Below are 25,548 nucleotides of genomic sequence, written 5' to 3'. Positions count from 1 at the left end.
TTTATATACATATATTGCATGCTGATGGTTGGCGTTGGGCCCAGGGCCTGTTTACGAGTCAATTTTGTTACCCACGGCTGTGCTTCCATCTGAGGCTATGTGTAGATATTACATGCTGATGGTTGGCGTTGAGCCCAGGGCCTGTTTAAGAGTCAATTTTGTCACCCACGGCTACGCTCTCGTGGCACGCCGCTGCGCACTGATGCCCAGTCTGACACAGTTCCGTTAATACTGACACGTTGTCGTCTACATACTAGAAAATTTCTGATCCATTGTAGTACGNATTTATTTACCACTTGAAATCGGCAAATACAACTTACAAGTATACTTAAAGGATTCCTAATACTGTCTCTTATACACATCTAGATGTGTATAAGAGACAGGGTTACTTCCTACATTATTTACAGGCCTTGATCTACGGACATCATTCCTACTAATTACTTGTCCTCCATCTCCTCTGACTGTCCGTAAGCAGCCGGTGTTGTCTTGACAGCTTGGAAATGATTGACCTGATTTTCCGCGCCTTTCCGCCTGATTCTTTCCTGCCACTTCTTACGAAAAACCGCCCTCTTTAACGGGGTGGAATCTTTCTTTACAAAAACTGACTTGTAATCAGCGGATTCTCCAAGCTTTCTCGCTGTTTTCAGCACGCTCCAGACCTGAGCAGAATCATTTACAGTCACCAGCAAAGGTCTGCATGTGTTGGCAGCATCCTTCGAGCGTAGCCTGTTGCAGGCTGTAACATCAATTGGTGCGTTGAGTACCTTGATACGACAGTCTACAACAAATGCGGTGTCCTCCATCACTCGGTCCTTCGCATCAGATGCGGTGCTTTCGGGAATCTCAAACCAAACCAGGTTGGCCTTCCTACGTTCTCTATCAAGTAATTCACGTGAGCTTTCGCTAGTGACTTCAGATAAATCAGCTGTCTTGTTCTTTACTTCCATTTCTACTACTTACGTTACTTCTTTACTTCTACTACTTTATTTATTACTTTACTTCCACTTCTTATTTATTACTTTACTTCTACTACTTCCATTTCAATGAGGTCTTCAACAATTTTCAGTTATAATATAAGATTAGTGTATATCAATGAAAATGAACACAATTTAAATTTTTGAACGACTATAGTTTCTTTATAATTTTTTTTTGTGTCATGTGATGTATGATTGTCACCTCACGTAGTCCTCAGAATTAACAAAAATTGAGAGGACCACGTACAACTCTCGTCACATTTACTTTTATCGTAGAGACTGTTAGTAAACATGATGCCAGAATAACAGTACATCCTTAACTATGTAATAAATTTATCTATTGATTTGAAATCGAATTTTCTGTAAGTTTTGTAAAAGAATCCCATTTATTTTGATTTAGATTACCTTCTGTTATTCCTCAATTTTTGCGAACTACCAAATGAAATGAGCCTTCTCGCTGCGGGCTCAGCGGCTGCATCTTGCGACTTGCGACTTGCGAGCACAGTTGTTTAGATGCTTTATTAAGTCCTAACTTTTTGTTGAGAACATGTTTTTTTTGTTAATGTATGCAGTTCATCATCATGTGTGACGTGTCCAAGTGGATAAAAAAATGCCTTTAATAATTTTTAGCTGTGCTAGGTATAATGGTCGACAATCGATGAATCGACATGCATATGAGTAGGTATGACTAAATGTAAAGTGTAAACACTGGCAGCTGGCTGACTGGCTAGGACACTGGCAGTGGCAACTTCACTGGCAAGGAAAATAACTCCAAGTCTCCAGACTAGGCTACCTACCTAACTGTCCAGTCAGTCACTCCAGTGCATAGTGGCAAAGCAGAGAGTTTTTTAGACTCTCCCTCAAGTTCATTTTTGAGTGATTGAGTCCTATTAGTAGACCAGTAGGTATTATTGCAGATTAACTACATCCAAAAAAAAAGGGTGTTTTTTTTNTTTGGTAACTGGTAGAGCAAGGTCAACTATCAACTTTGACACATTTTTGGATGTTCTCACTGGGTGACTGTGACGCACACTGTCTCTCTTTGGATCTCAACATTTTCCTACCAGACAGCCCACTGCCCAGACCTAGTGTTTTTGGCAATAGTATGGCACGTAATAGTATGACATCACTATTTCAACCATCAACGAATGTGTGGAACTAAGAAAAAGCTCAATATAAAGGAAAAAAATCAAGACGTGTTGGAATTACCCACGATGTCGGAATATACCGTGTTTACCCTAGCTCCCAAATCATAAAATGACCTATTTTTGACAGATTGGAATCTTGCAGCCCTCTTGTTTAACTTTTAAGTGTGAATGCAATGACTTTTTTATACAAGTTAATCCTAACTGTCCTGGTCTGTCCAGGCCCCAGGGTGCAGAGGGTGCAAGCAGCATTGCCAATTATTGGCAACGCTGGTCGCTGAATAGGGTAAATGTGGTATATTCCAACACATTAAGGACATACCTAGCAAGAAATGAATGGCTATAAAAATATCACTGTATGTGCAACTCAAGTTTTGATTGCTTTACATCACTCTCAAAACACCACACTACATGCCAGCATTGATGAAACGTCACAAACTGTTGCCATATTTATTAAAAAGCCTTTATAATTCAAACCTACAAAATTCCTGAATTCGGATGCTGTGCGTGACTAAATTTGGCATATTGTGATACTAATTCCGGCAGCGCTTCAAACTCTATTAATTTGTAATTTCGGCACCCTGTGTTGGAATTCTGACGCCCTGTGTGAGCTGTATTGGAATACATCACAGCTCGGAACAAGCTTAATTAAAAAATTTTAATTTTCTAATTAAGCTTTTGATAAAGAGCTATTAAGCGATTAATCATGGGGATGCATCTGCCTACATGGGGATGATGTCTCGCAATCTCTATTTTAGGATTGCAGAACATAGAGGGAGGAGTTGTAGAACTGGTCACCAAGTATTGCGCCCCCCTTATTTTGCTGTGCAAACTTGCGCCCAAGCAGTGCAATGTTCCAATTTCTGATAGTGACTTGAAAGTTTTATCTTCCACTGCCAGTGTTTGTGATTTGCACATTTTTTATCATTGTACATTTTTAAACAGTTTCAATTGAAAAAAAAGCTGCCTAGTTTCAATTCAGCTGCCTAGTTGAAAAGCTGCCTAGTTTCAATTCAGCTTTTAGCTCTTACCCAATTGAAACTGTAAATAGATAGCTTTTACCATTTAGGTTTTTTTTTTAACCTTGACTGTACTAATTACTGATATATTTGTGTTCAAGCGTTTCAAACTGACGATAGAGCTGGACTCTGAAATGTTTTCTATAAAGATAGTAGTATGAATTTTTGTGGAATTTTCTTTGATTTTAAGTTTCTAGTTTCTTCAAGCCAATCCAAAAATGATTCATATCTTAGCAATTGGTAGCAGCTTGCATCATTTCTACTGCACCAAATGAGTAACGTAATTACTTTTATCTGTTTTGTGTATAAAAATTTATGCCTAATAACAACCGTAATTAAAGTTATCTCAACATCATGTGTGCTTGGGCAGGTCATTCATTAAAATCTAACTTGTACACCTTCTGTTGGAAGAATCTTCCTGCCTGGAATTTGCTTGTGTTGCTGAAATTTAGTGCCTGCTAATTTGTGTAGCATTAATATCTTCCTAATCTCTATTCTGTTTTGTGCAGAATGGCACCCAGCACATCATACCTGTCTGGGCCATGCTCATTGTGCTTAAGAGTAGCTAAATGGTTGCCCGTCATCTTTATTGTGGCCATTGTGGTGTGGTCCTATTATGCATATGTCATTCAGCTCAACATACGTAAGTTATTAAAGTTTTAACTTTTTTCTAGTCTTACAATTATTCAAGTTGACAGAAACACTTCTAGACTGTAACTCTTCAGTTCTTGATATGATTGCAATTATAAAATATTTGCTGAGAAATTATAATCTTTTCATCTGTGAAACTTGAAAGTACTACATATTTATGTATGTATATGCTCTTGATTTTGCGAAATTATAATAATAAAAAAGTTTTTAGTGATGAATTCATTGGTGCTGCAATATTATTGAATGGTTCTTATCATCAAGATCACTTTTCTCTTTCCAGTTACTATAGAGAGCATTGTGAAAAAAAGTGAGTACTAACTAGTTTAATTTGTTAACCCTATTGTGTGTAATATACTAATATTCCATTACAAATATGTCATGTATATGATATACCTATCTATCTGTATTTATCAAATTTGTCATAACCACTTGTATGTTGAAATCCATACATGAATGCAGTACTGCACTTGTGTAGTATCATTATTTACCTACTACATATACCCTGTTATATATATATTTACCTACTACCTTACCCTGTATTTGGTAAGCTCTTGAGCCCCATGCTGTGAGTGTTGTTGGTGTTTGTGCAGCTCTCTATCTTCTGGTCTACCACGTCCTGCTTATCCTCTTTGCCTGGTCTTACTGGCAAACAATCTTCACAGAGATTGGCTATGTTCCTAAACAGGTGAGTTTTTTAGGGTTGTTCCCAGTTAGACTCTTAAATAATTCATTCAATTATAATTTTAAATCTCTTGAAGCATTATAAAAATTATAATAATTTCTAATCAAATATTATCTAATATAATTATCTAGAGTGAATATTAGAATTATCTAGAATGAATTTTCAGACCTTTTCTACAGTTTGATCTGTCATAGCCTCTGTTGAAATAATCATGAGTCTACTAGGTACTAGTTTAGGTACTTCTTCTTTTCTCATACAAGTAAAGTAATGCCTCATGTTGGCTAGTCTCTGTTTGCTAAGGAGCCTGTTTTTAATCTGCAAGCTCATGTTCATTGTAAGAAATTTTGATCAAGATTACAAGCGGCCGAGATGACAAATGACATTTCATTTGCTTTTTGTCTTTATTAAGGGGAGCGTCTACCCTAAAATTTTGGATTTGGCTGTTCCGGTTTTCAGTCTCATCTTAAAGCTGACACTCTAACCCATCCAACGGTACCAAAACCATCTCTGTGCGTTGATTTATGCGTTCACGACAGATCCCGAAAGGGAGGGGGGTGAGGGAGTTCTTTCACATTTAACATGGTGAATAATTCCCGTATTGCACTATAAATAGCTAGTCTACAGACACTCAGCTCCAGCAACCTTGCGGCAGTCGTACGGGGTGGTTCTTGCACCGTCGCTCTCACCATCATTGACAGAAATTGAGCTCCAGTATCGTCTAGTCGCATTCCTTGCCGTCTTGAATGCCGATTTCGAGGCGCCCGGGACTTTTTCGCGCTCTACTGAACATTCACACTTATTGTCACTGGAAACCTATCTCCTCCTACATTTTTGAAGCTACAACAATGAAACATATACCTTTCGATTCGCAAAAGAAAGATCTAAAAAGTGGTCTTTGTCGTTTTTAATTTCGTCATAGTGTGGATTTTATTCTGCAAAAAGGGGGGTGATGGGGGGGGCAAAATCGAAAAATTTTCGAAAAATGTACAAAAAATGCCCCCACACCCACAAAAATGAAAAATTGCAAAAACCACAAAGACCAGTTTTTTGATATGGTCTTTACGCATCGAATGATATGTGTTTCGATGTTGTAGCGTGAAAATCCTAGGAGGAGATAGATTTCTACAGTACCCCCATTTTTGGCAGTTTTCTAAGAATGTCACGTTTTCTTTCATTTTTTTCGAAAAATTCACACGAACAAAAAAGTCTTAGAATTCTGTTTTACATATACGTACCAAGTTTCAAAGTGATCTGTCTGTAAATAACCAAGATAAAATTTGGGGTAGGCGCTCCCCTTAATAGGTATGTGTTTTAATGTACAGAGGTAGAAGATTTTAAATTTGCTTTTCAAATTTTTCCATTATCAAGAGTACTACTGCAGGTGAAATAATGCTGTACATCCATGCAATTGACAATGTCCATTACTAAAGGAATGAATGAATTCATTCTTCCAAGAATTAAATATAATTGGCCTGCCCTCTCAGTGTTTGGAATAACAGTGATACAATTTTGCAGTTCCGCCTGCCACCAGCAGAGCTGGAGGCGTATGAATGTGCCCCTACAGAAGGGGACAGACGCGAGGTCCTGGAGCGGTTTGCTGCCAAGCACGGCTTGCCAGTCTCCAACAGAACCATGACGGGAGGTAACTGCTCCTTTCTCCTCTCTTCCTTGGTATCCTTGATGGGTGTTGTAGACGTACGTAGCAGTCCCAGGACAAGCGGGAGCGCCGCGCTCATATTTCCTTCCTTAATTTTCATTCAGCATTTTTCGAGCAATTTAAAATTGACCGGAAATGTTTGTTTATGTTTGATAGAGAGCAAACTAGTTCATTTAAGGATTTTAATCATGCTTGTAATTATCAAAAGATTTGGTTACTTTGGTGGTGTCTTAACAGGTTTACTTTACTTAAACAGATCGTTGAATTGAGTCAAGGACTAATTTAGTAAAATAGACGATAGGTATTTTAATACAGACTATTAGCATAAATATTAATGAAATATTGAACAATGAGTTACATTTTTTACTCGTATATCTTAATAACCGCAGTTCATTTATCCAACGCTTAATTTAAGCACTAAGCTTCTCAATGTTTTCAGACATCCGTTACTGCGAGAAGTGCTGTCACATAAAGCCTGATCGCTGTCACCACTGCTCGGTGTGTGGCGAGTGTGTGCTCAAGATGGACCATCACTGTCCTTGGGTCAACAACTGCGTCTCATTCACAAACTACAAGTTCTTCGTCTTGTTCTTGGCATATGCCTTCATTTACTGCATCTTCGTGGCAAGCACAACACTCGAGTATCTCATTCGCTTCTGGCGGGTGAGCATTTAGTGCATATGCCGAGAGTTGACATGAACCATACTTGCCTTGACGCCCATACTCCCCGTTGTACAAATTATAGTTTGTGACTGAAACAATCGTACTTTCAACAGTTTTTCTCTCAGCTGAACTAATTAGACTTGAATTATTCAGCTCGTTATCCGTCTTTAAATTTCAGAGTAAACATGTTTGGATTTTATAATTTAAATTCATGAAAAATACAGTGGGGGGAAATAAATATTCGTACACTTGAAAAATCGTATNCAGTCTGACCTGCAAGGCGCCGGCAAGTTCCACATCCTGTTCGTGTTCTTTGTGTCGATTATGTTTGCCATCAGCCTCGTGTCGCTTCTTGGCTACCACATCTTCCTCATACTCAGGAACAGGTCCACTATTGGTAAGTCATTGACAGCTTCATGTATACTCACATTTATACATGCCCGATATGTTTCCACTTCTGATCGGCGTTACTGCTGTCGAGGTCATGTTACACGCTACATATTTGTTAGTACGGCTATCTAACTAAGATCGGCATCACTGTTGAATAAAAACGCCTCTGAATTTTTCGGTTCCAATTATCTATTTTGATGACATCTACTTAGTAGGAGGTAAATATTCACTTCCTTGCCGAGGCATTTCATTTCCATATATTTTTATATCATCACTTGGCAGACACTTGCGGTCACGACGTTTCAATTATTTCTTGTCGTGCAGAATCTTTCCGCGCGCCAATATTCTACATAAACCATTCATGGTCGCAAGACAAGGAGGGCTTCAGCCTCGGTGCCTTCAACAACTTTTTAGAAATATTCGGGGATGGCAGACGGCGATGGTTCGTGCCAGTCTTCACCAGGTGAGGGACTCCACTGAGGTTTGCTCTTTAGTTTAGCTAAGCTATCGAATCAAATTGTTTTCTCTTTATCATTTTCATCTTTTTCTTCTTGTTTGGCATCGCTGGAATATGAGAGTGTTTATGCTAGAACAGGCGATGCTCTCGTAAGTTCTATTCACTCAACGTTCCGCCACTTACTTTTCGCCTTCCGATTATTCCATTCTTGAAAAGGCTTTGCCATGGCTCCACCTCGTCCTATATTTTTCAATTTTACAATTATTTCTAGTATCTTTGAAAGGTTTTGGGCATTTTTTATTTATTTTATTATTATTATTATTATTATTATGGGGGGCTAGAACGTATCGTGTTGACCAGTCGTGTGATCCATGTCATTTCTGGTAGCGCTAATGTCAGCATTAAACAGAAGTATACCTATATTTTTTCTTCTTACTTATGCCATTTGTGCATTATATTGTAAGATTATTTTGAAACGTTTGCTTCTGATATTATCAACGTAATTATTATTGTGATTAGTTTTGAAATAAGTTTATCTAGAAATATTCTTTATTTCCGCTAGCATTGGGGTTTGGTTTGTTCCATTGTAAGGTTCAGCTCGTTTCTACTTTCAGCAAATTCTCTTTGGTTCTTGCCTTTTAAATTGATCTAAATTTATAGATATCGCGGTGAGATTTTGTGCTGTTTATTCTGTTGAATTCAATGCAACAGCGCTGGATGAAGCTAGAAGCGTTCTTGAGACCTTGGGTGTATTTTTTCACTGTATTATTTACTTGTATTTTGCACTGATCTGGTAAAAGCTTAACAGCTTTGATGGTTTTTGTTTTCAAGGGAAGAGACTACCATTCAAAAAGATAGGTACATTGTAGGCAGGGAGAAACTGATGCTGAAATTGTTTGAGTTTCGTTCAATGAATTTCTTAGGTTCGTTGCTGCTTTTTCCTGCTAAATCTTCAGTGCTGTTTATTATGATCATCACAGATGACGAATCTGAATTCTTAGTTCGGTTTTCTGTGTTGCACTTATCGCTTGCACAAAGATATAGGTATCGCTGATTGCCGGATTGTTTTTTTTAGTGCTTTGCCTCATCTTGATCTTTTTTCTCCCTAGTGAGAACGCCTAGCCTACCACTTTTTTTTATCTTTTTGAAGTATTTTTCTGGAACTTTTACCTCTCGCTTGCCATATTTTAAGTCATCTCATTGCCTGACTCTTATTATCTGATGTCATTGTGACTAGAGTCAATTCTGTTCGTTTTAAGAGCTTGCTTGCTTTCTTGCCAGTTTTTGGGCAATAACTTTCAAAATAGTTTTATCTGAGAATAAAAAATCTTAGCGTTTGATGGGAAAGAAAATATATTTGCCTAATGGCAAATATATTTTGGTTTATCACATAGGAAGATTTGATATTTATCTTCGTGTACTTGGATTACTACATCTGTATCAGTGATACCGTAAAATGGGGTAACTTAGACCACTTTTTTTATAAATGATGCCATTTTTTTACTAGCTAAATTAAACTTGAATTGAAACATGCAAAATACAGGTCTATACTCTAGCTTCACTTTTTTTCTGAAACTTTCCGCCTTCAATATTTTTTTTCTAGTGTTCAACTTTCATACGTTTGTTTTAGATGAAAAGTGAAGTCATGAGAATTTGAATGAATATGTATGTAATTCTCTGATTAGGCCAGTTAATTGAATATCTGTAATTATTTAATGTAGCCGGTCAATTTTATTTATGTAAATATTTTATGTATCCCGTCAATTTGATGTATTTGATGCAGTTGGTAAATAGAATTTACTTTATTATTTCCGTTGCCGGACAATTGAACTTGTGTAACTATTTGATGTAGTCCGTCAATTCCTGTCCCTACTTTTAGGTACCTTGCTTCTTATGTTTTCCTCTGAAGCTCCACTTGTTTGTTATGTATGAATGAATGGTCTTTCCAAGATATTTACATTCAAACCCTATTTTAACTCTCATTATTTTTATTCTCGTTTCATTCATAGTTTTGTAGTTTCATTCTGAGTTTCTATCCTGATTGTTGTCATGTCGTATTCATCCCGTGTCAGCAATGTTAGGAAAAGCTGCCGGTCCGCATGATTTGTATGACAGTTCAGGTCATGTTCATTCATATTAATAAATTCTCGCCAAAACTACTCGAGAAATTAAAATTCAAATAATCTTCTTGAACTAAGAATGCAATAAACTTTTAGACTAACGTTGATCAGCATTTGGCGTTCAAGGAAGTCCTGACACAGTACTTCATTGAGCAATTTTTAGAAGTCTCCGTTTGACTTGAACAGATGTGATACAGTCAATAATTACCGGTATGTGATATTCAAATTAATGATGTAATGAAGCGCATTACGTGCTCATAACTTCACTTTGCTCAGTCCCGTTGTATTATGCGTGGCTTGGTTATCATTAGCCATAATTCAGAGAATGGAGTCATTAGTAGCTACTAAGTGAATCACTCCCCAGCTTGGGTGACGGTGTCACTTATCCGCTCAAGTTTGATCGCTCGCCTTCTTGCTATGGTGTCTCTACCTCCTCCTCACCTCCAACACAACCCTCACCACCACCACCACCACCACAACCCCTCTCCTCTTCATCATCGTCACCACCATCGTACGGCAGCACCAACTCTAACAGGTACTTAATATTCCGCATCTTATCCTTGCAGTACTTATTACCTTTTTGTTCTCTAGTTTTCCCTTGAGCTTTTCCTTTGTTCTTAGTTGTAATCATCCAATATCTCCTCGGTTATGATGTGCATCCTTCACTGTTGGTGTGCTCGTTGTGCAGTCGGATGTGGTTTTCTTATTGATGTGTGTGTGCTATCTACGCAGTGTTTGGTCTGCTTCATTTGAATTTCTCCGTTTCCTAGTTGAAGTGCCGCGTTAAACGTGATGAGTTTGGCTGAGGTTCTTACTTGTCTTTTACTATTACATCGTAACGTTGCTGCTCGTTTCTCGTTTGGATTCCTTACTATTAATGTATTGATTTGTACTGAAGTTTTTTTTAATTTTTTTTACTAATCTTTGAGAATTTTGGCTTTTTGTATATAATATTTTTCTTATAAAAATATATTTTTAATTGAAGCTACTTTGTTTCTGCTGTGCACGGCATCACTCTCTGCTGCATCACTTCATCGACCTCGCTGGCCCCCTAACTCCTGCCATCATCTTTTAATTAACTTGGGAATATTTCAATAAAGCTCACCAATTTCTCCAGTGAACCACTAAGAGGTTGCCAATGTATTCACTTAGCCGTTGGTGATATTAGAAGACTTCCAGATGAAAATAGATAATAAAGTGGAGATAAAATATTTCAGCTTTTCGGCTGCCCGGTTCTTGCCTCCGTTGGATCGATTTGAAGTAAAGTTAAGGAAATAAAAATGTTGATTGTAATATGGTTTTAACCTTCATGCATTGTATCCTTTTTCACGGTAAGCTTTGTTCTGTGATTGGTAAATTCTAACCAAGATTATTGAAGGAAACAAAAACTTGGGTTTTAAAGCTTAAAATGTTTTTTTCGAAAGCATAGGACTCTATTTTGCAAAAAAATAATATCCTCTATTTAATCTCTTTGTTCTGGTCTTCACAGAGTTCGTCTCCATCCAATTGATCTTTCATATAATAGAGTTTTGTTTGTGCATGACACAGTTTCGTCATCTGCCTCAGATGTTTGGCTGTTCTCATTGTCGCAAAATCGATGCTTTACTGAATGCTTTCCTGGGTTCCTATTTTCTGATTTGCTACTTTCCTCTTTTTTCGGCTTGCTTACGACTTTCAAACAATAAATTATCCTGTTTTTTCCTTACCATATGGCATTCTAAGCTGTAAGTCTCTTGATAAGCTCGTATTCTAATGTAGGTATCTCTTTTGATTGAAAGATGTTTGGTCTAACATTAACCACATGAGCCACAACGGCCAAAATATTGATGAAATTTTTCCTGATTTGCAGAATGTGATTTGAATATTATTGAATACAAGGTATTTACGAAATGCATTAATATTTTACGACATGTATTTACTGCTTTGGGTCATGTAATGAAGCCCCCACGTTCTAATTATTAATCTCATATTGGAATATTTTCTTGCCATACTAAGAATTCAATTCCTAGAGCCAGTATTTCTGGCCACAAGAGACTAGTAGTCGCCGTGGCTGTGGTGGGTGAAATTTCAATTATTTGTGTGTGGGCAGTTTGGGCGACGGAGTGTCCTACCCACAGCGCTGTATTGATGAGGACATGGACGGCCTGTTGGCCAGCAGCGACTACAGCAACACTGACTGGGACAACCTCGGCCACCACCACTTCCTGGCCAACAGTCAGTCTTACTCTGATATACCTACTCGCACGTTGTCATGTCATATATTAATGACTTATTGACTTGATGTTTAGCTCGGCCACCACCACTTCCTAGCCAACAGTCAGTCTTACTCTGCTATACACGCCCGTTGTCATGTCAAGAATTAAGGACATAATTGACTTTATGTTAACCTCAGCCACCACCACAACCTAACACACCTAACTCTGCTATGTAGCTAACATTAACATCTTTAAGTTTACGTTTTGTTGACAAACTTGATGATACGTAGTGTTATAAGCCTTGTGCCGATCTTGGATACTCGTTATATTTTTGTTATACGTTATAATCATCACCATTTGAAGTTAAGCATATAACATTCTGATGTATTTCAAGATTCTCTGAATTGAAGGCGTATCTTGGCTCTAAATAATGTAATCATAACGTTTCAGGGGACGGAAACCTTGAAGAGGTCATCGTGGAGAGCACACATACAAACCCCGTATAGACTACACGCATCAACTCCGTGAAGACCACGAGTATCAACCTTGTGTAGACAACTCTCTCCACTCCTGTGTAGAAGACACTCCCACTCTGTGTAAACGTCCCTGTCAAGATCTCTCCCCCGGGCGCCTCGCACGTCGCCGTCCACGCAGGACGCCTCACCACCACGCGCTAGCTGTGTTCCCAGCCCGTCTGCCCGAGCGTCCGAGGCCTCGCTCCCTCAACAACTTTGTTGCGTCGTGGAGCGCAACCTAACTTGTTGACTTCAGCTCTCTCAGGCTGATATAGCGCGTCCTCTTAACTCAGCCGGCTTCTTCTTTTGTTATATGATTAAATGTAGACATTTTATAGCAAATGATTGAGCGGATTTACACAATCGAATGCTTCAAATAATGCACCTCCTTGCGCATTCCATTAATTATTAATGTTGTGAACATCTTTCGTTCGTTTTCATCAATCAAGTAGTGTGATTCCTATTATACTATAGAAATTTCCACACATAGACACGACTTTTTGGGGATAATTTTTTTCCATCAACACCCATTGTGAAAATTAAGGTGGAAACCGTGCTTGCTGCAATATATATCCACCTGATATTCAAACGGATTAATAAGTTAATTATTCCCGTTATCTGTTGAGTTCTTTGGTTTCTCTGTCAAAATCAATTTAGATAAATGGGTGTAGTTTTGGTCCTTTGAGCATTCTCAGCATTATAATGAACTTTTCCAAAGGCGCTCCACTCGATCTCTATGAAAAGAACCCGCATCTCGGCTTAAACTGTGGAAACGTGATGACAAAATATAACTGATTTTTGCTTTCCTGAACCTTATGTGTATATATATGACGAGTAAGATTGGAATATCGTTGATCATTCAATTATTTTGAGATACGCTGGCCGAAAATACCATCATCTGCTTCTATTGTGCTTGAACAATTATTGATACGAACAATAAGTTTAGGTCGGCTGACGTAGGAATCGCTCAAATGTTGAATATAAAGCGTATCCTGCTACTGCATAATTTGGTTGATTAAAATGCCTGATGATCTGCCGCGCAGTGACGCCTTCCTACATTTTTATGTAGTTTTTGCGGGGATTTTGCTGCAAATTGATTATGAGTTTGTGTGTTCTTACTATTTCAAGTATTGCTACGTAGAAGCTAGGATTTCAGGACTGATAGTCTTCTCTTGATTACCACCACTCGCCTTCAGGGTTCAGTGTGCAACTCTTGCACTCTAAGGAAATGTGTGTTTTAAGTACTTTAATATTGAATTCATTGAGCTTTAATCTTAACTTCTATCATGCAAGTATTTTATCGTTATAACCAAATCAATTTCCGTGACGTCGTCTGTACATCTTATGAACGGACTCGCGCTTTCCTGTTCATTGATCAAGCAGACTGAATTTGTGCATTATTTTATTATTCTTTCCTTTTGAGGTAAGCAGCTCATGCGGTAAACGCCGATTGCTTGCGAGTGTGCCTTTAAATAATGCACGATTAGAGTGTCTTCTAAACTAATCTAACAGGAGGCCACGGAGTTCAATATTTAAGAATATTTCAGCTATCGTTCACCAGCCTAAGAGCTAACACTAACGTAGCGTAGTTTTTTGGTTCTCAACCTAGCATCCAAAAGTGATAGCAATATGGACGCGAGATTTTTATGAAATGCGAGTGGACTTAATCTGGCATCACTATTGGTTGTAATTGATACCTCTTAGCGCGCTATTCATTTTAAAAGTAGCAATTTGTATGTTATTTCCGTCACCATCACAACTTTAGCTCTTTTTTTTCATAAGCTGTTTCACTTACATCGATATACTGAGCCGAGCATGTGTGTAATTGTTCATCCTGGTAGTGGCGACTAGGGAGGGGCGGGTGATAGGTCAGTTTTCCCGGGCACTTGGTGCCACTGGTAGTTCTACGACTATCACTGGCTCGCTGACCAGCCAAAACCATTTTATTGCATTACACAACACCCTGGATAAGGCAGGTACTCATTTATCGACCAGAATTAGATGAATGGCCGAGTTGACCATGAGCTGAGCTACCCGGAAGAACTTGTCCTCAGTGGGACTCGAACCCGGGAGCTGGGTGCGAGAGACAGAGTCTCTCACCACTGCACCACCGCAGCTCCTGAGCCCGGCATCATATTCGTTGCATTATGTTGCATTCCTAAACCCGGTTTTCATTTGAACTTGATTTTAATATGAATTTTTTTTAGTGGTCTGGGTGGGCATGTATTTACGTAGAGGGTTTAGGTTGATTTTTAAGAACTGTAAATATTTGGTCGTGTGTTGCTTCTGATCTTAATTCATTCTTTGATTTCCTATTTGTTTTGCGTCTGGATATTCGCATAAAATTCTTATTGAACTTTCATCACTATTTCAGAAAATGCTTTGGCTTGTATTATTGGAACCAGGGTGTGATATCGCTCGCGGAAACGATCTCATAATGGTCACCTTAGTCCGTAATTTATTTTCATTCGCAACGCGATTCTTAATTTAGTATTACTGTGAGCGAGGCCGTTGTTAGGTTTCGACGAAATTTATGCGCAAATAAGATCAGGACGGAACTTCCACCCACTTCGAATCATGACTTCGAAATTTGTTCCGATGTTGTTTCAGTGGACCTCACGTGTAATTTACGAGTTTATTTAATGCTTATTTTGCAACATGTTTCATAGTGGATTGACTAATCCAAGCTTACGAATTTTACTATATTAATATGTATCATAATGAATTTGCTTCTGATGTATTTATAAAATCACTCAGGAATGAGTGATATCGCCTAGTCCAAAAGCTTTGGTGTGTTATGAATGTTGTTTTGAATTATTTGTCTACGAATAGATATCCTGGAAAAATTATAAACGGATGGCTTTGATGTTTTCTTTAAAGAGTTGTGTATTTTTATTCTGCGTCCACATACGTTTCTAAATTTAAGCCGTAGCGATGGCGCGCTATCAATAATAACTGATTGACTCGGTGATTGATCACCGTGGTCCGTCATTATATTTCTGGAGAACGAAGCAAATGCCACTGAAATCAATTTGGCTTTAGGTCGCAGAATGAAGTTGCAACCCGTGATTAACGATCATTCTTTCGCTACTCTTGCATTGACTAGGAGTTTATGTCCGAATTTAATATACGTGAAATGTACTCAATACATTCAACAACTTGATTCTTATTATCAATGCATCGTGTTTTAAATCCTTCATTAAATATGCAGCGTGAGCTGGCACTAAATGCGTCATTTCGCTTATAAATTGTGCACCATCATATGCTTCTTCAGGAATCTAGATTTGCCCTAAAAATTTTCATACCATTTGATTCGCTGCTGGAAGCAATGCTATTGTTGTTCTAAGTGACAAAGTTAACCGTATGATAAGGTCATAAGGTAAATGTGAAGGTTACAATGTCTATATAAGAATACGTACCTACTTTTAATTTTTATCGGAACAAATGTTCGTCCGACGAGTCAAGGTTTCCTAATAATCTTGATTTGATACATGGGGGAGGAGGAGGAAGTTTTCAACTTCAGACTGTCGTAAGATCTGCTTCTAGATACGTCCATTCTTTAGCTGGCCCATTTCATCACAATACGAGTCATTGCTAGAGTAATATAACTGTTGCATTGGTCACTGGCAAATTACGATGGGATAAAGAAATTCAATACTGTGTGGAAACCTTCCAATATAATTGATATTCAGGCGATTAGAGAATGTATGGATATTTATCATCTAAATATAGAAGAAATTTATACATGGCGCCTGCTTGACACCCCTGCGATTGTATTTCCAGTTGGACTCCTTTTTTGAGAATAACCGATACGTGATTCACTTTTTTTGCATGCTACCTTCACGACCATATCATCCATCATGCGAATCTGTGCTTCTTATTTTCACAATTCTATAGTAAATGAGATCATTTAGCTTCCTGTTCTGATTTATCATATTAATCAGAGTCAACTTATTAGACTACGCAAGACTGTGACAAAAAATAATTCATAATTGCACTTGAAGCCAAATAAGTGTATAACTTACCTGGCTCTTAGACTATTCGTACCCGAGACTTGTCGTCTCGGGTACGAATAACATCGACGGTTTTGTATCCGCAGAAAATGTTTCATGAACATTATACGTAGCACCTAAGTGTTGCTTACTATATAAATTTGGCCATGGACGACTTCCGAATATTCGTTTCTATATTTACATTGAATATTTCTTTTTAAGCCGTACCTCTGAGTATTCTAGACTCATATGTGGCGAACTTTGCCAGGTCTTGGTTTTCATTTTTATTATGGGTGTAAAATTGTGCTCACAGTCTGAGCAACCGCAGGGACGCTTCCCAGAGCGAGGCCGCAGCTTCATCGTTGAGGGCGACAGGCAGCAGCGCCGCCTGCCTGCAGTGGCTGTAGTATAATAAGTGTATAACTTACCTGGCTCTTAGACTTGACAAAATTCAAATGTTGCGAGTCAACCTACTTCGTACGCAAACAGGTCATCCCTTGAGCTCACTTTCTTCATACCTGTTTGTCGGTGCAAAGAAACAATCGTCCTCGATCAAAATGAGCATTTGAGGTTCGTCTGCAGTGTCAGTTTCTTAAGACAAACTTCGCTGAGCAAATAAGATTGGAATCACAGTGAAGATAACAACAGCAAGGTCCCGTAACACCCAAATGTGTCAAGATAATGACAGCACTGACACTAGGAATAGCTATATCAGTTTAACTGGTTTACCTTATAGAATCTCATGGCACATCTTACTAAACTGTGTGGCCTCTGTCAAGGAGCCACACCAAAGACCAGCTCAGTAAGTCCACAATTTAACCTTATAACGACATTAAAAACAAATCTCATAAATATTCCGACAAATTCCGGAGGATTGCGAAGATTTTTTTTAGATAATCGTCGAATCTTGGCGGTGCAATTGTCAAAAACAATAATTTTTGCTTCGCTCCTCGACGATGTATTAAAAGGTCCATTCAAACGTTACTTTACCGGGAGTCTCCCTCATTACCAGGAGTCTCTCATGACCAAGCTCTCGGGTACGAATAACATCGACGGTTTTGTATCCGCAGAAAATGTTTCATGAACATTATACGTAGCACCTAAGTGTTGCTTACTATATAAATTTGGCCATGGACGACTTCCGAATATTCGTTTCTATATTTACATTGAATATTTCTTTTTAAGCCGTACCTCTGAGTATTCTAGACGCATATGTGGCGAACTTTGCCAGGTCTTGGTTTTCATTTTTATTATGGGTGTAAAATTGTGCTCACAGTCTGAGCAACCGCAGGGACGCTTCCCAGAGCGAGGCCGCAGCTTCATCGTTGAGGGCGACAGGCAGCAGCGCCGCCTGCCTGCAGTGGCTGTAGTATGGCGGGCCGCTGCTGCTGGAGGCCGCCGCCATAACTTTGCTGCTGCACGCGCAGTGGATGCTCGTCTGGGCGCCCTGTGACAGGCAATATTCCGAGAACTAGGCACATGAACTAGATAGATCCGAGAACATCCTAGAAACATGATCCATGAACATCCTAGATCCGAGAGGCACATGAACTAGATAGTTCAGAAGTTAGTAAACACGGCACGGTGCTGTCTATGTTTTCTTTAATGATTAGGACTTGTACGCTGTTGATGACTTGAACGTAATATTACCAGATAAGAACTGAACGATCGATTGAACCAAAGATGACCGCGGAAAATAAAAAAATGTGTCATGCTGATATTGGATAATTCGTAACTATTATTATGTAACGATTTTCGATCACAGAAGGGATACGAGGGATTAAACAATTATAAGGAACCATGGAATTTTTAAGGGGATAAAAACACTAGAAACAAAACATCCAAGCAAGCTTTAACCTTCAAGTAAATAACATGGAGGTTGGCATAAATTTACTCACTAAAGCCCCACAGCTTCTCAATCTAATTGAAGAGATCGGCAGTCCGCCGTCGGACTCAACAGCAAACGAAAGCTCTAGAGAGCAATTGGGATTATTTCTAGAAGTACAATAACAGTCTACGTATCAGTCTAAAAATTACGAATTTAATACACAAGATTTCTTCTTTGTGTTATCGTTCTCTACGAGTATATTAGATATTTAGTTCACAAGGTAAACAATATGACCAGGAGGAGTAAGCTGCTGTGATGCCTGTCGTCTAGAGATTCGGATCAATTAAAATCTTTACAAATGCAATAAATATAGCGCTTTAAGCTACATTTAGTTTATGCAAAGTTATTGTTTAACAGAATTAAAGTATCAAAACATCTAATTCAGAGTATGGCTAGTGTTTTCACGGTAGGAACACAAATACTCTTAATCGTTTATAAATTGTGTTTTGTAGCGCTGGTTATCAAAGATAAAATTTTGCAGTTGATGGAGTCGACCGCAGCTCACCTGCGCGGTGGTCTTCATGAAGAAATACGCGACGGGCAGGAAGGCAAACCTCTTGATCCAGGAGTATTGCCGCAGCGCGTGTCGGAACAGCCCCGTGTAAACGAAGCCTGGCGAGAGCGCACACACCAGCACGCCCCGACCTGCGGGAAAAAATAAGAAAGTCATCTACCTGAAACTAGGGCGTCCAAGTTTCTAGAAGTGCACAGGTATTAGGGAAACGTTGGGGAGCCTGTACCTACAATGATTTTAGATATGATTAAAAAATACTCTAAAGTGCACAGGTATTACGGAAACGTTGGAGAGCGTAGACCTACAATGATTTCAGATATGATTAAAGAATACTCTAAAGTGCACAGGTATTAGGGAAACGTTGGAGAGCGTGGACAGACAATGATTTTAGATATGATTAAAGAATACTCTTTTAAGTGCACAGGTATTAGGGAAACGTTGGAGAGTGTGGACCTACAATGATTTTAGATACCTTATGATTAAAGAATACTCTTCTAAGTGCACAGGTATTAGAGAAATTTTGGAGAGTGTGGACCTACAATGAATTTAGATATGATTAAAGAATACTCTTCTATATAGATCACTAAAAATAAGCAGTACGAGTCAAAGTTCGCAGATAATTAAACCTGGATATTGCAATCATGGTTCAGAAACTCGAGGTGTGAAGCATGGATAAAGGATAATAATCGAATTCTGGACGATGACATTTGTTTTACACATGGAACTTCGTTTAAATATTCGTTGAGTTCAACGAGGAAGACAGACCTGACAGGTTTTTGTGAAGCTGCCTGGCATGCAGCAGATTGGCTAGCTTGGAGTTGTTGTAGAGCGGCTGACGGGAGGATGAGCGGCCGTCTCTTGCGCTCTTGAACAAATCGTCCACATCCAGGTGGCCAGATTTATACAGCTCTGATGACACCACCACAATCCTGGTACATTCACCAACTGTACGCCACCATTAGTGCGATAAACAAAAATAGGATGTGACGAAAGAGAGAGAAAAATTAAGAGGATCCAGCTCCAAAATAATCGGAAAATACTTGAGAATAACAAAATTTAAATAGTATGATTTCATTAAATTTGAAGAGTTGGGTAGGATATTGTTTTAATTATAAAAATTGATGAAAATTAACACACGAAAAACGAAGGGCTGAGTAGTCTGCTTTCTATAGCGCGCTCAGTACTTACACTACTAAAAGTTCAAAAATATACAGTAGCTTTGTTCAAAAGTCATAAGTAATTTGCACAGTTATACGGAACGAAGTGATAAGATGACGTTGCCTTGGCAAATCAACTATGAACTCACACGTGCTGACGTCGTTCAGGAAGCAACCCGCGGCAGCGCTCACCGGGACTGGGGCGTGGCGACGAGGACGTCCGTCAGGAGATGAGTTAGGAGGAAATGGCCCAAGTGGTTCACCGCAAAATGGATCTCCAAGCCCTTGGGTATATCACCGGCCAATTAATGTCTACCAACCAAGGTAAATACCTACTCTTTCGTCGATAAGAAATGTTATTTGTGAAAGAATTACCGTACAGAGAAAACTATTAGAAGTTAACCACAATTTACCCTTTTAAATAAAGGTTTAATTTTGACATAGGAAGCAGGTAGCATTGTTCACTAGGTAGTATGATTGCTATGGATACTACAAATTATTTTTTAAAAGTTCAATTAATATAAATAATAAAAATGTTCAAGAAACACTTTGAAGAATCGTTTTTTGTCACAAGTACAGTCGAATGACGGTCATGAATGGCGTCCATGAAGTACCTCCGTGGTGGTCACAGGAGGGTCCTGAGGCGGGTAGTAGACGCCAGCGTTGTTGATAAGCACGTCAACGCGCTTGAACTTCGTCAACAGGCGGGACACGAACACGCGGATGCTGTCCACACTAGACAAGTCCAGCTCCAGAAACACCTCAACGAAAAAAAGGGAAATAACTACCTATTTTACCGCGATCCAGAAACACCTCGCCAAAAAAAGCAAGAAAATAATTATTTTACCGCGAGTTAATAAAATATAATAAAACGCGGTAGCTCGCTTTGATAATTTTCAAAATTCAATACTGGGTTATACTGCATGTTACTGACCAGGTCTCCGGTGCTGACCGTCTTCCTAATGTCAGCGATGGCCTCCTGAGCCTTGCGTGCGTCTCTGCAGCCCATAACAACGATCGCGCCCCGGGCCGCAAGCCCACGAGCCGTCTCCTTGCCAATGCCGCTGTTGCCGCCCGTCACTACCACCACCTAAAACCCAACCATCGCAACATTTCAATAATCGTTTTTTGTTTAAATGAAACACTCAAATATAGAGATGCTTTAATAGCTCCACGCAAAAAGATCACAATATTCACTTAAAACTAAACACAAGTAAATTTCAGCAAAACATATTTAGCCGATAAATCAGTTATCTTGCAGAACAAGTTCATAGTTATTTTTTAGTTCAAAAAAAAAACAAGTTTACTGAACACAAATACATAAGATAAAAAACACTTCTTGCAGGTTAAAATTCAGCTTGATTTATTGCATCAATAACTTTTGACAAGCAACAAAAATTCTCACCTTGCCAGTCATATCTGTAGAGCAGGTACACCAACCCCAAGTCCTTTCCCTCCACTTGCGGAACACTACAAGCCCCACAGCCAACCCAACACTGATTGTTATCATGCCCATGACTGTAACACCAAGAATTCGCAAGCCTGGAGAGTCAAGAGGAGTATAATTACTTCCCTTCAAATAGTAAAAGTCCATTACAGCTAATGTTGAAGTACTGGACCCATTCTGGTCCACCTAGAAAGACCAAGGACGAGTGAATCTCAATTGTTCAAGGTGCATGACATTTTCTGAAAAACACTTGGTGGGAGAACACATGAGTATTACATTTTCATCATTTGAAGTTCAGCACACTGTCTACATCAAATAATCATTTAAAGGATTATTGTATGGTAGCCTACAGAAATAAGGTTAATTCCTCAACTTTCTGTTTGTGTCTTGTGGTTTTAGACGCAGCAAGATGAAAATACTTAAACACTATATGGGACCAAGATCATTTGTTCAGACAATCAATAGTAAGTACCGGTAGTTAGTTCATGTGGCTGAACATCTCACTGCTGGATCAGTGCAGGGGACAAGTCTGCTGCACCTAATATTTCCAGCGAGTACTTCTTTAGTCAATATTAGATAACAAATGTGGAAGCACAACATGGTTCCATGTAGTACATTCAAGAACATATCAGGAGGTTAGCAAATTAAGATATGATTTATCATACCTTTTAGAAGCACTACTTTCAAGTCAACTAAGTGCCAGTTCCTAAGCTTGGTTATAGAAAGGAGTTGTTCTTATTCCATTTTTTTCAGAGAGTTTGAATTCTACTGAAATAATATTGGGCCTTTTGTTAATGCGGACATCATGGATTGAGAAATCCTGGATTATTTTTTGTAGTTCTCTTTCTACTGAGATGACGTCCAAGGAGATTTTCTAGTGTCAGAAGACAGTTATGTTGTTGTTTCCAGGTTGTTTTTGTTTATGTATTGTTCTTTTCTTCTCAAAAAGAACAGGTTGTTTTCCAGATGACTTATCAGTTGCATTTTTTGGAAATGATTTATATTGTGTTCTTTTGGCAGATAATCTAGGAGCTTTGTGGACATTAGCACTAGCAGGAGAAGCTTTAATTTGGTCTGATTAAGCTGTCTGATTCTTGTCCAGATTCTGTACCAATCTGCCATTTGTGCCTCGTAGGATTAATGGACCATTCTCATCCGTGCTTGACCCAGTTGTTCTGTTGTTTTCTAGGGCCTTAGGCTTGGGTTGATGCAGGGCTGGAAAAGTGCTATTTTTTCTGAAATATCACAGCTAATATCATATAATTTCAGTAGGTACGAAATCTTGTGGCTCTAATGTAATGTATTTTTGTTTGATTGAAAAAATTGTGGTTTGCACTCCACAAACATGTAGTTTAATAAAATTTTCAACTTCTGCAATCTGCAATACTTTGACAATCCCACCAAAATATCCTGCACAACATAATAACAACCAGTCAATCTAAAAGGTTTCCTTAATGATTGTGTAGTTGCAGTCATGTCAGAGCTGTCAGACAGCATTTTCACGTGATCAGTTGCCACTTAAGTGAAGACAAATGTTAGTATTGACTGTTCTCAGGGTTAAATTAGAGATAAGGGGTAACAGGTGCATAGGACTTGGTAAAAAGTTTGTGGCTGCCCACTCATAAATGGCTTTTGATGGCCAAGGTATGGAATTCACAGCTCAAAGAAATTAAATCATGGCTTGAAGAAATGGAATCGCAGCTGGCATATCCATAAAACCACGGCTTGAAAAATTCAGTTGCGTCTTGCCAAGTAGATATATTTCATGCCTGGGTTGATGGCCACTTGGCCAGTGATATCTTCATCTGAAGATGCTTGGAGTCCAAGTTGCAGGAGGAGGCCAGCAGGATCTTGTGTTTGCAGCAGACTCTGACTCTGCTCTGCCATTATTACCTTCAATCACAAGTAGCAACTTACAAAGTAATACAGAAAACAAAACACAGCTATGCTTATATAAATAATAAATATAATAGACCCAATAGTTACAGAAATATATATATATAATTTTTTCCAAATGGTGATACAGAGATGAAATATAGGCTAATGTGAAATATGAATATAACAAGTTTACACAGCAAAAATAAAGTCAAACCAGTTCTAATATTGATGGCAAATACTATAGTTATATTCAAATTTCAAACCTCAAAAGTCAAAACTATGCAAGTTGCAGGAATCCCAACTGATTGGGCTTGGGATACAATACAAACATACAGTACACATACACTTGATGGCTGATGCAGTATTACAGTTCATAACTTCATAGTTCATACTTCTATTACTTCATAGTGATAGTGTAAATAGTGTTACTGTATTATTCAAAGGGGTAATAAATGACAACATTAGGCATTAATGAATAGCAAGTTATTTATTATTTAATGATGTGGATTGTGGCCAGGGTTTCAACTTTTCAAGAAAAAAAAATATCCTTAGGCCTAATAGATAATATGAAAATGATAATAGTGAACTAAGATGATGGAATTTTAACTACTGCACCTTAATTTAAACCTTGCTTGGGCAGCTTGGCCGCTGGCCCACAAACGGCAAACCTACTCTTACGGTCCTACCTATAGTGGTGCTAAAGCCTACCTAACCTACTGCCTCTTCTCAATTCTCATAGTGAGAACTGAGAAGAGGAGGAGGGGGTAGGAGCAAGAAAGCCAGCCGGCCGCCGGGCTCTTGATGGAATCCTTGCTAAATAAATATACTCGACTAACTCGAGGTATATATAGAAGTATAGTGCAAGATCAAGTTAAACGTGATTGATAAGTGATTATTTGACGATTAATTTCATGCATTCAAGGGCGATAGGCACTAGAGACATTCACTCGAATGATTTGATGAACACAGCTGACTCTCTCAGACTGAGAGACTCTCACAAGCAAATACCTAGCAACAACTACTTACAACAGGTTGCCTGCCAAAGACAAAGACCACCACTGGCCCACTGCCCTTGCCCTGGATGTAATGGACCATCATTCATGATTCCTGCCTTCCAGAACGTAGCCTTCAACACTTCAAGCCGTCAGTATCTAGGCCGTGGCCCGTGGGCCACTGTGCAGAGAGTGGATGAATATTGCAAGATCTTTGGCGACACTTCAGTAGCCAAATTTTTGCCTTCAGAAGATCTTGCCGACACATTTAGATTGAAATTCTTGCGTTTAATATATTTCTCAGTGTTCAGGCTAACTATTTAGAAAAAAAGTAAGGTTTCCGGTACGTTGGATGGATTACGATGCAGCGAAGCTTGTCCGGAAATCAGTTGCGATGAGTTCCCGCAAAAAATGTAAACATCGTTTTTTCGATTGCGTAGTTTCGGTCACATTAGAGCGGTCAGACTGCTTTATTACATGTTCAGTTGACACTTGCTGTACAATCAGACTGTTTTTAGAGAAAAATTAGTTATTTGGGGTAACACGTGCATGCAACCTTGTAACTAAGTTCGTGGCTTGTAAATAGTTTGTCATTACTCAGCCTAAATGGCTTTTCATTAAAAATTACCCGGCGACGCATCTTTAAAATGGCCGGCGACGCTTTGGGCTTAAAAATCCATATATTGGCGATGCTGCATCCACCCTCTGCATAGTGGGCCCACTGGGCCGTGGGTACTGGGTAGAACCACTGAACAAGCCCTTGGGCCTTGGTCAAACCACTTGAACGGCCACTTGTCGAAGGACGATAAATTTTGGAACAAAACTATGCTATCTGAAACCTAACCTCAGATGCGGATGCGGTGAATGTAAAATTACGTAATTTAACGATGCCCGGAGGTCAGATTCGATCTGCGGCCTGGTGGTGCACGGCAGTTTCTAGGCAAGGCCATGGCCAGAGAAAGACAAAGCCGAGTGGTTTACGGCTGATTGGTGCCTGGTGGATGTCCGGAGAGATCCAAGGCGTTCGATTCATCATTCAGGGCTTAATCCCCTCAGGCTTATTGGTGCACAAAATTCTTGGTGCACGGCTGCGCTCCCGCAACAACAACCCCGAGCATGTTACGGTACTGGGAGTGGAAGTGCTCAAGTGCAGCCGTGGGTAACAAAATTGACTCGTAAACAGGCCCTGGGCGCTGGGCCCAACGCCAACCA

The 25,548-nt window shown here is 39.0% G+C and overlaps 2 protein-coding genes across 4 annotated transcripts; one reads left to right on the top strand and one right to left on the bottom strand.

Moving 5' to 3' along the window:
* The first annotated feature begins 1,204 nt into the window (after positions 1 to 1,204).
* On the top strand, positions 1,205 to 14,319 carry LOC108669102 (palmitoyltransferase ZDHHC20-B). Of its 3 annotated transcripts, none has more exons than XM_018156390.2 (11): positions 1,205 to 1,336; positions 3,648 to 3,781; positions 4,070 to 4,096; positions 4,380 to 4,474; positions 5,987 to 6,113; positions 6,568 to 6,791; positions 7,059 to 7,188; positions 7,506 to 7,644; positions 10,123 to 10,293; positions 11,848 to 11,972; positions 12,404 to 14,319. In XM_018156390.2, exons 2-11 carry the CDS (start codon positions 3,649 to 3,651, stop codon positions 12,457 to 12,459), a joined length of 1,227 nt encoding a protein of 408 aa, XP_018011879.1. In that variant the 5' UTR covers positions 1,205 to 1,336; position 3,648; the 3' UTR covers positions 12,460 to 14,319. The 3 variants fall into 3 exon arrangements, with proteins under 3 accessions (XP_018011879.1, XP_047736465.1, XP_047736466.1); XM_047880509.1 differs by lacking the exon at positions 1,205 to 1,336 and adding an exon at positions 1,493 to 1,656; XM_047880510.1 differs by lacking the exons at positions 1,205 to 1,336; positions 10,123 to 10,293 and adding an exon at positions 1,495 to 1,656.
* A 1,807-nt stretch (positions 14,320 to 16,126) lies between these two features.
* LOC108669103 (retinol dehydrogenase 14) lies at positions 16,127 to 21,742 on the bottom strand. The gene is made up of 8 exons (XM_018156392.2): positions 21,425 to 21,742; positions 20,954 to 21,109; positions 20,634 to 20,780; positions 20,212 to 20,303; positions 19,628 to 19,791; positions 18,854 to 18,993; positions 16,889 to 17,907; positions 16,127 to 16,493 (listed from the first exon to the last, which is right to left on the bottom strand). The coding sequence occupies exons 1-7, from the start codon at positions 21,611 to 21,613 to the stop codon at positions 17,731 to 17,733; spliced, it is 1,065 nt and encodes a 354-aa protein (XP_018011881.1). The 5' UTR covers positions 21,614 to 21,742; the 3' UTR covers positions 16,127 to 16,493; positions 16,889 to 17,730.
* Between the last annotated feature and the right edge of the window lie 3,806 nt (positions 21,743 to 25,548).

This window comes from Hyalella azteca, unplaced genomic scaffold (assembly GCF_000764305.2).
Source record: "Hyalella azteca isolate HAZT.00-mixed unplaced genomic scaffold, Hazt_2.0.2 contig5525, whole genome shotgun sequence".
Taxonomy (NCBI): Eukaryota; Metazoa; Arthropoda; class Malacostraca; order Amphipoda; family Hyalellidae; genus Hyalella; species Hyalella azteca.
Note: the sequence above shows the minus strand (reverse complement) of the source record. Positions and strands in the feature narration are given on the sequence as shown.

Bases quoted from the DNA above. Each gene is read 5' to 3' on its own strand.
- LOC108669102 (XM_047880509.1), top strand. The intron at 4,475-5,986 runs GTGAGTTTTTTA...ACAATTTTGCAG, and splicing joins TTGGCTATGTTCCTAAACAG to TTCCGCCTGCCACCAGCAGA. The intron at 7,189-7,505 runs GTAAGTCATTGA...CTTGTCGTGCAG, and splicing joins CAGGAACAGGTCCACTATTG to AATCTTTCCGCGCGCCAATA.
- LOC108669103 (XM_018156392.2), bottom strand. From the start codon at position 21,613: ATGGACTTTTACTATTTGAAGGGAAGTAATTATACTCCTCTTGACTCT. The intron at 18,994-19,627 runs GTCTGTCTTCCT...TTTTTCCCGCAG, and splicing joins GCTTCACAAAAACCTGTCAG to GTCGGGGCGTGCTGGTGTGT. The intron at 17,908-18,853 runs GTGAGCTGCGGT...TGCCTGTCACAG, and splicing joins TCATGAAGACCACCGCGCAG to GGCGCCCAGACGAGCATCCA.